General features: G+C 42.4%; 1 protein-coding gene and 1 long non-coding RNA gene across 3 annotated transcripts in view; one reads left to right on the top strand and one right to left on the bottom strand.

Annotated features, from left to right (window-relative positions):
• The window catches only part of LOC110498211 (cat eye syndrome critical region protein 2), a 55,027-nt gene extending 48,779 nt beyond the window's left edge, over nt 1-6,248 (bottom strand). Inside the window, exon 1 of one of the 2 annotated variants that reach the window (XM_021574851.2) lies at nt 5,759-6,248. In XM_021574851.2, the coding sequence (XP_021430526.2) occupies nt 5,759-5,878 (120 nt within the window). In that variant the 5' untranslated portion in view covers nt 5,879-6,248. The remainder of the gene's footprint in view (nt 1-5,758) is intronic. The other variant, XM_021574842.2, reaches the window with a different exon arrangement.
• Nucleotides 6,249-7,861: 1,613 nt separating this feature from the next.
• On the top strand, nt 7,862-11,942 carry LOC110498203. Its single transcript, XR_005038576.1, has 6 exons — nt 7,862-8,683; nt 8,848-9,046; nt 9,382-9,424; nt 9,916-10,237; nt 10,495-10,617; nt 11,885-11,942. It is a non-coding gene; the product is annotated as an uncharacterized LOC110498203 (long non-coding RNA).
• Nucleotides 11,943-12,837: the final 895 nt, after the last annotated feature.

Here is a 12,837-nt window from a genome sequence, read left to right as displayed (position 1 = left end):
ATTCTCAGAAGCTCATAAGAAAGTACCCTCTACTCTGTTCGTTCTTCTCTACAAGCCAAAATAAGGTGAGCCCTTGAAAGAGCAGACCAGTTAGGGTAGAGGCCGTCCCCAGACTGGAGACAGAGAGAGGGAGCCATGGGGAGCAGCAACAATAGAGTTGGCTGAAAAAAACCCCAGTGTATGTGCCCCCCACCCCCCAGCTCCCCATGTGAAACCATCTGATGCATGTACTGCTGCTTCACTTGTCAATCACAGCTGGGGGAGGGGAGAGTCAGCTCTTACAATGTGCCTGGGTTTGGTAGTTATAGAGACATAGTGCATGTGAAGGACTAAGAATGTGTGTATTTATGAGGGATCCACAACCTTGAGGGGTGACAGCAGGGTGTGAAAAGGATTGGGCTTGGGGTTAGCCGACATGGCCATGTGAGGTTTGCATGTGTGACACTGATAGGATGAGCAGTGGAGGGTTGTGCTGGGAGAGTTTGTGGTGTGTAGCGCAGCAGAGCTAAGGGAGAACTCCGGGTGGAGGATTCGGCGATATAATATTATAAAACAAACTGGGCTGATGAAAGGCTCATTGTTGTTGTGTGTGTAGGGGGTCCTTTCTCCTTTTGGGGCTGACAAAAGAGTTGTGCAGGCGAGGGTTAAAAGGTAAAGATATTCAGGATGAACGCAGCAACCACTTATCCTTTTCAAGATGCAGCGTTGCGCTGGCTGCAACATGGCCCACTGACCCTTCCTTTATTGACAGCGCAGATCCCACAGCCAACGTTCACTTCCTCCCAAAAACCACAGGAGCTCCGCTGAGGACGGCCCCTTTCAGATCAATGCCCCCAATTCAACACAGACTCAGCAGGATTTAGCTAAAGCGTGCTGCCCGTCTCTGACATATAATCCACACAGTGAATTAGTGGGTACCAGAGGGCCCTGTCTAAACTTGGGGAACATCCCAAACCACTATAGATCCTTCTCCCTAATCCATTTACTTTTAGTCAAGAGGCCTTGCTCACTCAGCTCCCCATTCTGCCAGATCTAATAGGACTAAATCTTCTTTTACAAATCAGGCGCAGGCCTGGGAAGAATAGAAGTCCCCCCCCCCAGTCCAGAAAGGCTGCAGCAGGCAGCAGCACCCAGTCAGCAGCACCTCCACCCTCCAGGGGGAAGGCAAAGAAAGAGCCACCATCTGGGATTTAGTCATGGTGATGCCAGGGCTGGAGTAGCACCGCTCTGGGGGCTGGATGAATAAAGGCTATTCAGCACTGGCACACTGAACATCACAACCCAAGTTGGTCGGGGAGACTCCCTAAGAACGAGAGGAGGGCTGGCTGTCACGGGGACGTGATGAGCAATCAGTACAATATGGAGGCGGGAGTTGGATTAAAAGTAGGCGTTGGAAGTCATTGGAGTGAAATACTTTCAATGGCTTCAGGACAATAAGCAACATACTAGGTTCCCTGTTCATTTCAGTTTGTTGAGAACTGCCAGGTCGAGTGCTGAGGGATCTTCTCTACAGTAGGTAGGTTGGCTCCATAGTGACCAGGACCCGTTTCAGTGCATCATCAGTGCAGATAGCACCAGATTTACATTACATCCGCATCCAGCCCTGCAGACTGGCTTCGTCAACCCAGCTCTTAAATAGAGTCACCCTCAATGCATATTAGTACCCGGTCATTATGCCTGTCTTAAGTTTAATAAATTGCCCCAGAAAGAGCCCAATTTCTCTGCCGCTCTACAGATATCAGACACAGATGAAGATGTATGGAATCAGACAAGCTGCACTAAACACCAGCACGACACATATCTCAAGTAGAATGTTAGGCTCAGGTTGGCAGTTCTGGGGGTGGAGGGCACAATCTGGAGGTTTCAGAGGAGGCTCAGAATGCCTGGAGTCTGGGACTTCAGGGCTCATTTCACAGCCACATTGCCAGGAAATCAAGTGTGCCTCCATGGAGACAGAAGCAGGGGACGGCCAGGTCGGCTGGGGCCTCTTCCTGCAGAGTCCCTCTCCCTCCGGCCAGGGGAGACTGGGAGCGACAGCGAAGTGTAACAGGGGAACAATGTGCAAGGAGCCGTTGTGTGAACTTGCCAAGAAAATCTCCATTATCAGCCACCGGAACAGTGGCCCGAAAAAAAAAAGAGCCGCTCGACAACACCACCTTCCCACTGGATCACTGGGTTTGTTAATATCCAGTTGGTAGCGGTTTCACAAGTACAAAAGTTTGGCTCTGTGACATTCATAAAGGGGCTCCTGAAAAAAGCCACAGTGAACTCTGCCCACTGAACCATTCCCTCCATCCTGAGCTCTCGCTACCAACAGCTTTATGACCAAGAGACAAGATATTAGAGCCATGCGAAGCTAAAGCAAAGGGCGTAACATACATTCTTCAAGTCAATCCTTACATGTTTGCCTCTCTAGCATGCTGATAATTTCCTCTGAAGAGATGACACTGGTAACAAATAAAACTGTTCTTTATATCCTCTCTACACAAGAAGTGCATTACTCAGAGGCTAGCATACCCTTTCCTCCCATCTGCCAATTCTGACACCTGGGGACAAAACCAGAATAGAAGATTAACAACACCCAATGAATGTGTCAGGGATAGCTGGTTGAAGCTCTCAGTGGCCACAATGTTGACCCTCCTGTCCATCCAGTGAGACATGCATCGCTGTGTCCACAATGCTGGACGGAGAGAATGTCATGTAATGTTGACACTGCGACCAAGCTCAACCCAAATCACCTGGGCGCTCGATACCAGAGGAAAGACCATTCTGTCAGGGGAATGACAGCCACTTCCAGCATCGCTCCAACCCAACTCTTAGGAAACCCAACCTCAATGCTCACACTGCACAGAGCTAAGTGCCACCAAGACACAGACAGAGCACAAGTACAAACACAGGAAATCAGTATCTAAGATTTTTGGTGGTAGAGTTCAAAGAAACAGTCTGGTTACATCTTCTATATAAAATAATGTTAATCAACTTCTAGAAGTTTGGTGAGACTGGCCAATATTGAATTTCAGAGAAATAGGCTATTTCAATCCTAAATAGAGGTGTGTTAGACTACTTATTGAGACAACGGTGTTCTGAATCCATGTCACTGTAGGTCTGCTTGGTGAAACCATGGTATCTCATGATATGCAGCATGAATGCAAAATAAAAATGTTTGACAAGAGTACCCCCTCCTGCCTAAACACAGAGCACCAGTGTTCACTGAGCCCCAGGAGGAATCATTCAGAGGAACCCCTCTCTCCTCAACCCTACTGTGAACTATGGAGTTGATCCAAACAGGTCAAACATGGTTAGAACATCCTAGCTGTATAGCCACATATCCTCAAGGCTTCACATAGATATAATGAGCCTTATAAACTAGATCTTGCATCAGAGAAATGGCCCTAAAGGCTAAAATATATATAATTAGCTCCTTAAAAGGAAAATCTAGTATGGTCTGAGCAACAGTTGATTTAGGCTACATATGTATGTATACACATGCTGGTGACTACAGAAAGAGCTTGAGGTGATCTCCTAAAGCGCTTTCGTTCTCTGTCCAGTGAAACGCAGGCCTTCATCTGAGCTGATCATTTACTCTGGCGCGGTCATACGATCACATCCCAGGCAAGGCCACATCAAAGACACTAGATCCTCTTAGACCTGGATTTGTGTGCTATTTACTAACAAGCCATCTGATTTTTTCAGCAGTCGTTTAAGAGCACACATTAGGGCTAAGTACAAACCAAACGAGGAACAACAGAGCCATCCACTAAGCTCTGTTCCATTACAGGCCAGGTAATGAAGCACATAAGATCATCCAGGGCCACAATTCACTGATGGGGCTTAGTTTGTCCCAAATAGTGAGGAAAACTGGCAACCTTTCAACTCAGTTCCATTTGGGCCAGTGTATAAATAGCCTACCTGTGTAAGATTTTCAGACTAACCTTGCTTGAACAGAGGTTCAATAAAGAAAAATGCTATTCGTAATGTCCAAATGTCAGAGCCCCTAAACATAATGTAACGTGATGCAATGAAAATTGGTTCGGTTGAGTGAGATCATGTAGTCCAAGGCTTATACTACCCTGGTCCATGAAGATGTGACAATGACATTTGATCAGTCTAGGCTTAGATTTGTATTATCATCATCCACTGCATATTTACACTAGAGAGAGCTTGATTCTTTATAGACTGGGAAACAAGAGATTGTCCTCTAGCAATTAAGAGTGACAAAATTACAGATTTCAGTATGTACACTCTACCTCTTACATAATCCCAATAGTATTTCTGAAATGTAGGTAGGTACATTTTCACCACTTCAAATTATATTTACAGATGTAGAAGTCATTGGCTATATCAATAAATTGAAGAGCTTTAACATTTATTCAGATATATAGCCTACCTTCAACTTTATTATTGACTAGAGCACAATAGAAGTGTGACCTTGGACAACCAAGAGTGCGCCCGATTAAGACGTCAAATCGGTGGGTTTATGGTGAGCATTTGCGCAGGACCAATATGCTATTAAACCTCATTATCATAGATTCCGTTACTGATATGCGTCACGGATTAGGCAATCCATCAAATAAAATGTTTCTTGAAATCAGATACAGTGGCAGCACATGTGATCTGTGTCTAGTGACCGGGTTAAAGATCGATACAATAATTCACGCGCACCCGCGTAAAACTAAACGTTGCAGATCGATCAAACCCGAGTTCTACAGAATCGAGACGTTTTCATCATGATATCGCTCGCGGAAAAAAATATACACAATACCAACTTTACTATAAACTAGAGGTGAAGCTTAGCCAGCCCCCCATGCACCGACTCCAATGTACACTGACGCTCTAGAGACGAATTTATTTTAGCTTCACATAAAGCAAGCATTTGAACGACTGCTTCATCATAGTAACGTTAAAACATTCGAACGAATGAAAATGCCAGAATGGCAAATGTTACCCTGACTACCCCGTCCAGATAGCATGCTAGACAATTAATTCGAAACTCTCGTCATGAACTTGACTGTACTTGATAAAAACATGGCATCAGCATGGCATCAGTGGATCAAAGGGGAGCAAGATAAAACTACAAGCAGTCTTTATTCACGGGTGATTTCTTTTGAAATTGTGAGTAACGTCAACGCTCTAATCAATTAACGTTATAAGTTACAAAACTAGCTAACGTTGTAACTTCGAGCTATTTATGGTGATATAATTAACGTTGTTTCAAACTATAAACGGTAAGTTAGCTAGGTAACATTTGGACAAAGACGTGCGATTTACTATGACTGGATGGCTGTAAACACGAGCGAAGATTTCACCAAATGAAAACAAACGGTTCACACCACATGGTTCTGTTTGGGCTGGCAAGAACTATCAAAATACAACACACGACCATTGCCAATGGCATTGGTCTAACTTGTTAGCTGACGTTAACTGCATTGCTTGTTATAGCAACAAAGTAATCGTATTTATATCATGAAATTAAACTACCGTTTATTTCAACTGGGACTTAACTGTTTTTCAAACGTTCTGGCTTAGCTAGTAGCTTACTAGCTAACTAGTTAGCAGCTAACTTGGCTAGCGTTAGATAAACACAGATAAGTTCTGAATAGATTAGCTAGCTAGCTAACGTGAGCTAGCTAGCTAGATCTCAACTACCCTACAAAACCAATTATATGAGCCAAATACGAAGGAAATTGAAATTTAGCAGTCCAAAAATAGAAAAGAAAATCTCCCAAATATCTACATGTAATTTCGAGAACTTCTTTACCTCAATTTCAAAGTCTGGTAGGTTGAATGCCGTCCTGAACAGCGAACAGAAATGAGCTATGGCGGGGACTTCCCACCAAGACTGGATCTCTTCCACAGAAATTGTACATCCCTGGAACATTTTCGGACCTTAAATTGTATAACTTTGTTTCTCACATTAGAAATAATTTCCTCAAGGTATCAGTGTAAAATCTCGTTAATTCCTTAAAAAATAGGACAAAAGTTGCTGTTGATGTTCCATCCAGTCAGTTGCCATTGCAACCCAGGTCGGAGAGCGCTTGCTACAATCTGTTTCAATCAGAATTTCACAAGCGCTGAACAGATGGGGTGGCGCTACCAGCGTGGCTCGAGGAGGGGTGTTCAGTTAGCTACTTACGCCGTGTATTTAAATATACAAAATCCTGGGTATCATAAATGCTTAGTGACTAAGCATTTATGGTACCCATCAACCTATTTGTTTACATGTAATTATACTCAAATTAAAGTATATTGATAAGAACATTTGATTAGCCGGTTTCTTTGTTTTGTTTACGATGCGGCCATCACCACCACCTCGACTGATAGACCAGTCCCCATTTAAAGGGAATGCTCGTGAATTCAGAACGGTCTTGCAAAAGCGCTTCTACGGTATCTACATAAAAATTGTGTGCGCTTCTTCTGTTGCGCGTCTTCAAGAGTTGAAGAAAGTAAGTGCAGGGCATTTACACTGGATTAAACGTGATCACTGTTTGTTGGATGTTTCTTTTCTTTTTTCCTCCCTGGATCAGTTATGATGAGTTAGGTAATAATATCCTTATTGAACTCTTATTATAGGCTAGCAATTAGCCTTTATATTTAAACTTGTAGTTTATATAAAACCACAGTTAAGTGTAGCTGTATTAGCTTGAAAAGCGAGGAAAATGTTTAGAATATATTTGTTTTGTAACGGCAATCTCCAACAAGGGTTTAAGTTTAATATGTAAAGCTGTGGCTCCCCCCATCGCAGAAAGAGAAAAGCGCATGAACAGGAGAGAGGTTGTGTGCGGTGATGACAACTGGCCTTAGACACTGTCATTTTGTTTCTCTGAACTGTCATTAATGGGCGGCTATCTTAATGGACTACCAAAATAACATACTATAATTCACCATTTATGTAGGCTACACAATTCGTAAAAGCTTGACAATGGAAAGAAGAGAAACAGCAATCATGCAATTTCCCGGACTACAACATTCTGTTTATCAACATTTTCTATATTGACATATTCACTAGCAAATGGAAACTGCCCTTTGATTGAACCTATCTGTATTCTATTAGGGCTGGGGTTGATTGAGCAGTCACCTCAGGGCTAGTCGGTGGACAGCTATCACAGTGCTGTCGATATTTTGATAGGCTTAGGTCCCCTGGGAGCTGCTGTGCCCCTTCAGTGCTGCCATGTTGCTAGGAGACAGACAAATCCCGACTGCCTGTTGTCCAGTGTGGCTGTGGTCGAGCTTAGGTAGCCTTACTCATTTTAGAACATGGAAGTTGTTCAATGATCTAGGCTCCAGACTATTTCAGAACATCCATTCACAACTCCAATGTGTGTGCCTCATAAAGACTATCCAATACCATTTCATGCAGCCCACTAGCATGTCCTAACATAGGTTGACCATCATTTTAAGATTAAAAGACCATGTATGATGAAAATCAATGAGTCACCTCAGTGAGCATGATCTTTGTCATCACACGTTTCTTTGCGCAATTAGGTTAGATTAGAAGTTTAATAGTCACATGTAAAGGGTTGCAGGTGTAATTACAGGGTAATTAAGCTCCAACAACCCTGGTCAAAGTGAAATGAAAATAATACAATTAATAATAAAGAATATACATAAATATAATATATACATAGATGATTGTGGAAGCACTCTAGTGGCAAGGGACATTAGTGTGTAAGTACTGTATTAGACTATTCTGAGTACTGTCTGGAAGGGTGCTCTTATAGGACTTTGTGAATCTAAGGCAATAGCAAAAGTTTGGATGGATTATGCATCCAACCCTAGGTTGGTCAATATCATACCCACAACATTGTCAGTGTTGATTTTTTTCCATTGATCCTCTGGAAACACTTGGCAAGTTTTTGAGACAGGACTCATTGACTCAATATGGCCTAACAGAGGATATTTGGAATACAAATACCTTACATAATCACAGACTACAAAATCCTCTCCATCTGGAGTTAAGGGGAGTCCAGGGTTTGTAACCTGACACCAGGTAGTCTGGGGGCCACATTTACCCACTTCAACAACTGGGGTGTGAGAGCCGCTCTCTCATTGGTGCTTTCTGAAAGTCCTCCTCTCCACAAAAATACCATCCATAATGCTTCCACTCTTTGTAAAACAACCTTTTCATTGTGGAAGAAAATAAACACAATAGGCCTAGATAATGAGATAGCAAACATAAAGACAAGCAATAACAGGGTTGGTAAGCCCTGTGTTGTTATGGCAGTAAACATTTAGTCCAGTCTGTCTCTGCATGTAGAATGTACACCTGTTTCCACCTGTTTTACAGTCACTCTGACCTTTGTACCACTCCAAAAGATAAGAACAATTATTCTATCAGTTTGTATTTTTCTCTTGCAAGTTATGCCCTTTTTACATTTTCTTTGTACTGTAATGTGACAACAGATTGTAACACAAAATAAGAAATGTTTGTGAAAAAGTGATATTTACTTTTATGAAAAACTACTGCTGGGATGCAAGTATTTGCCATTGTTGTGACTAATTATCAATGTCAGAAGTTGTAGTCCCATTAACATAAATCAATACTAAAAATCAATACTCATATAAACCAGATAGTTGGAGCAGAGCAGGGTGGAGCTTGTTCTGCTTGACTACCATTGCTGCACACATTGTTGAAGTGAAAGGAACGTGGACAGCTTGATCCTGCTTGTGGGATGCACTGACAGGGGTAAGTTCCCCACTGCTGTCTTTCTCATGATAAAAACCTATTTTTCAGACAAAAAATGATCTATGTTGTCTGAGCTGGATGACCTGGTGCAGTTTGAAGCAGTTGGGGTTTGGGGGGGGTTGAAGTTGGCATGGGGTAAAGACTCTTGTCTGCGTTTTTGGCAGGGGACTAGTGTGAATGGAACGGAGCTGAAAGAAAGTTTCACAGAGCGGCTCAGTGAAAGGCATGTGCAGAATGTGACTGACTGGGCACTAGAAAAGACTGAGCTGTAAGATGAAAGGGATCCCGAGGAACGGTTAGGAGGATGGTTGTGGTGGAAGATAAGAACTGAGGAGAAATCAAGAGAATGGTGTCAAAACAAAGGTGAGAGATGGAGAAAGGTGAATTCATTATTTTTTCAAAGGAGGAGAGAAGCGAGGGTAGAGAGATGGTTTACAGTGGTAAAAAAAGACAGAAGGGGAAGGAAGGTGGGGAGATTAAGAGAGATTAATTAGGGAGCTGAGAAGGAAATAAGGAGAGAAAGAAATAAGAATGGAAGAAAGGGGACAAGAGGAGAAGAGGGTAGGTGGGAACACCTGATGTCGATTTTACGGCTTGGGTAATATTGTGCATAATAACAGACCAGCTTCTGACAATTATTGTTAGCAGAAAACATTTATCAAACCAATGTTACAAGTTCACATTGAATCTCTTTTCAGTCCTTTGGAAATGGTGGATCTCAAACACAACTAAAGGAAACTGGTAAGCTTGTCATCTTTCAGTTTTGCCCTCCTTGGTAGCTCAAATCATCTTATCCCTTTTAGCAATAAGATTAGAGAGACTAAAGATGTTATTTTTCTGTGTGGGAGCCACAGGACATTCTGCTTCAGAATTATGAATGACCTACTTGGGTACCGGATGTATTTGTGCTGACCTTCCACTCCTTGCTGCTCCTTGTCCTATGCCAACATGACAAGGAGTGGAATGGAGTGGCATGATGGCGCAAACAGATCTGGGACCCGGCTAATGAATGACCAAGATGGCCTTCAATCATAAGATCTATGGTCAAAATTCTTATTCAGTGTGTGGACGTTCAATCCTCTGCAATACTCTGAACAACTATTGCCATAAAGAGTTGTCCCTGCAGTTCAGAGAGTTTACAACGAGATAAATAGGACCTCTGTATGATACTGAGGCATGAGAAAAGGTAACCTGACCCTTGTCATTGGTGTGGCCTTGCTCTATTGGAACAGACAGAGACCACTGGTATTCCTGTGAGGCACAGCAGAGCAGGAATACTGGCCAGAGGACACCGGTTAAGCTCAGGTGGTGGGTGCCACAAAATACAGGGGAGAGGAACGCTATTGGTTCCCCACCGTGGAAGAACAGACACCACATTGATACCATAGAGGTGGCAAGTTGCATTTGTGCTGGAGACAGATGGGTCGATAAGGGTACGGTAGTGGTGATAACACCTTTGGGCTGAGCTGCTGTGCCGATGGGAGAAGGAGGAGGAAGGAAACCGAAGTGGGCCTGGAGCCCAATGAGAGACAGGATGGCTGAGCAGAAAGTTAGGTAACCCCCATTGCAATATATCTCTTCACCTAGAACCTGGAGGATTCAATCTAACAATAATGTGAAAGGAGGAAACATTTTGTGTTGCCCTATGCCAGCATTTCCATTTACAAAGTGTTTATGTCTGTGTTTTTCCATGTGTGTGTGTGGGTGTGTGTCTGTTTGTGTGTGTGCCTGTGTTCCTCTGTGTTTATGCATGGATTTGTGTCACTCGGGCTGCTTTCGTGGGTGTATGTGCGTGTTTCCCTCCTCCGCAGCCTCCCTGCTAAGCTGATTAATGGGGGCGTGACAGGGCTGGTGGGTGTGAGCTGTGTGTTTCGTAATGATCGGGCCAAGACCCGCCTACAGAACCAGCAGGGTGCCCGAGTCCACACCGGAATGTGAGTACTGCCTTGTTTTCTCGTAGCCAAAAAGTCCAAATTGGCTATTTCGTAAAAATGAATGAAAACCAAAATGAGCTTTTGTAAAATTGTATTTAAGGTTAGGCATAACATTAGCAGTGTAGTTAAGGTTAGGTTTAAATTCACATTTTAGGAAGATAAATTGTTTATTACTTTGTGAGTGTGGTAAGTGGTGATGACATACTGCCTTGGCTTGGTTCCTCTTTTACTTTGTTCACACAATAAAATAAAAAAGTAAATCAAAAAAGTAAATAAAGTACAGTTTATTGAACTGGATGAAAGAGAGAATAGTTCTGTTTTGACTCATGCACACAGTAATTGTTTTCAAGTAATCAGACTAAACTGAGGGCAGATTAGGTCAAATGTGTTTTTGAACATTTGCATTCAAAACAAGTGTTTGGTGCTGTTTTGGTGAGCGCTACAATACTGAGTGGCTTCCACAAGAAATCAGACAGGGAAAATAATCAATTCTTGACTCTATAGTACTAGTTATTGACATGCTTGGCTCTACTGGTTGTCTAGTACAGACAACTGTCTATCTCTATACATCTGTACACACTATGGCATCATAGCGTTGAGTGGGCATTGAGCCTATATTTACATTGGTGAAGTGAGTTACTGGTTGGCACAGAAGTGATCCTTTGGCATCCTGACTACTCATGGTCTTTTAATTAAGTAACAATCTAGTAGCTGCTAATGAAGTTTAATCAAATCAATGGAAAATCAAACTGTGAACCAATTCAAGTTAGAATCCTTAGTTGATACATCTATTTTTGGACTTCTAAATGAATGATATATACCTATTGATTCTTGGAGAATATAACTTATAAATGCCTCATGAGCTTAGTTCAACTGTTGTACCCCATCAGAACCCAAATATATAAACCTGTTTTATTCTGTTTGTAAACAATGTAAACAGTATCATGGATGGTCAGTCCTTGCATCCATAGTGCTGTCTATTCATTTAAGAGTGGTTACATTTCTACAGGCCCATCCCTCAGCTTATTGATTCAATTAATGATTCTAACTTTAAAGGAAAGTGTCCATCAATTATGTTTGTAGTGTGTAGCTGTGTTTAAGTGATGCTGAACAACCAACATTCTATGATGTAGGGTTTTGTTAAGATTGACAAGACACTGTATTGTAAGGAAAAGCAAATTACTAAATGCTATTCATTGTTTATGCATGGTCAATAAGCATCAGTTAAATGTCGTGAAGAGGGCACAACAAAACATTTTCCCCTCAGGAGACTGAAAATATTTGTCATGGGTCCCCTGATCCTCAAAAGTTTCTACAGCTGCACCATTAAGAGCATCCTGACCGGTTGCATCACTGCTCGACATCTGACCATAAGGCGCTACAGAGGTTAGTGCAAACAGCCCAGTACATCACTGGGGCCAAGCTTCCTGCCATCCAGGACCTATATACTAGGCGGTGTCAGAGGAAAGCCCAAAGCCCTCCAGTCACCCAAGTTATAGACTGTTTTTCTCTGCTATCGCATGGCAAGCGGTACCGGAGCACCAAGTCTAGGACCAAAAGGATCCTCAACAGCTTCTACCCCCAAGCCATTAGACTGCTGAACAATTCATAAAATCACCACCAGACAATTTACCTTGACCCCCCCCTTTTGTACACTGCTGCTACTCGCTGTTTGTTTGTTATCTATGCATAGTCACTTCGCCCCCACCTACATGTACAGACTACCTCAACTATCCTGTACCCCTGCACACTGACTTGGTACCGGTGCCCCCTGTATATAGCCTCGTTATTGTTTTTCTTATTGTGTTACTTTTTATATTAGTCTACATGGTAAATATTTTCTTCCTCTTAAGCTGCACTGTTGGTCAAGGGCTTGTAAGTAAGCATTTCACAGTAAAGGCTACACTTGTTGTATTTGGTGCATGTGACAAATAAAGTTTGATTTGATTTATAAGATATATCATGAATATATCAGAAAGTTCACCCAAACTGATTTTTACCTGAATACTTCTCCTTTTGATGTGAAGGCTGGACTGTTTGACGAAGACAGTAAAGATGGAAGGCTACTTTGGGATATATCGAGGTACTATTTCCCTGGATTAATGTAATGTACAATTCTGTGTTGAGTGTAGCTGACACGGCCTAAATTGAAATAACTGCTATAAACCATGTATTATACCCTTTGAAAGTATTGAGCACCTAGAGTTATTAACTAGCCTA

The sequence above is a fragment of the Oncorhynchus mykiss genome, chromosome 2 (genome assembly GCF_013265735.2).
Source record: "Oncorhynchus mykiss isolate Arlee chromosome 2, USDA_OmykA_1.1, whole genome shotgun sequence".
Taxonomy (NCBI): domain Eukaryota; kingdom Metazoa; phylum Chordata; class Actinopteri; order Salmoniformes; family Salmonidae; genus Oncorhynchus; species Oncorhynchus mykiss.
The sequence above is the reverse complement of the archived record's forward strand: the minus strand, read 5'-3'. Positions and strand labels throughout refer to the sequence as shown.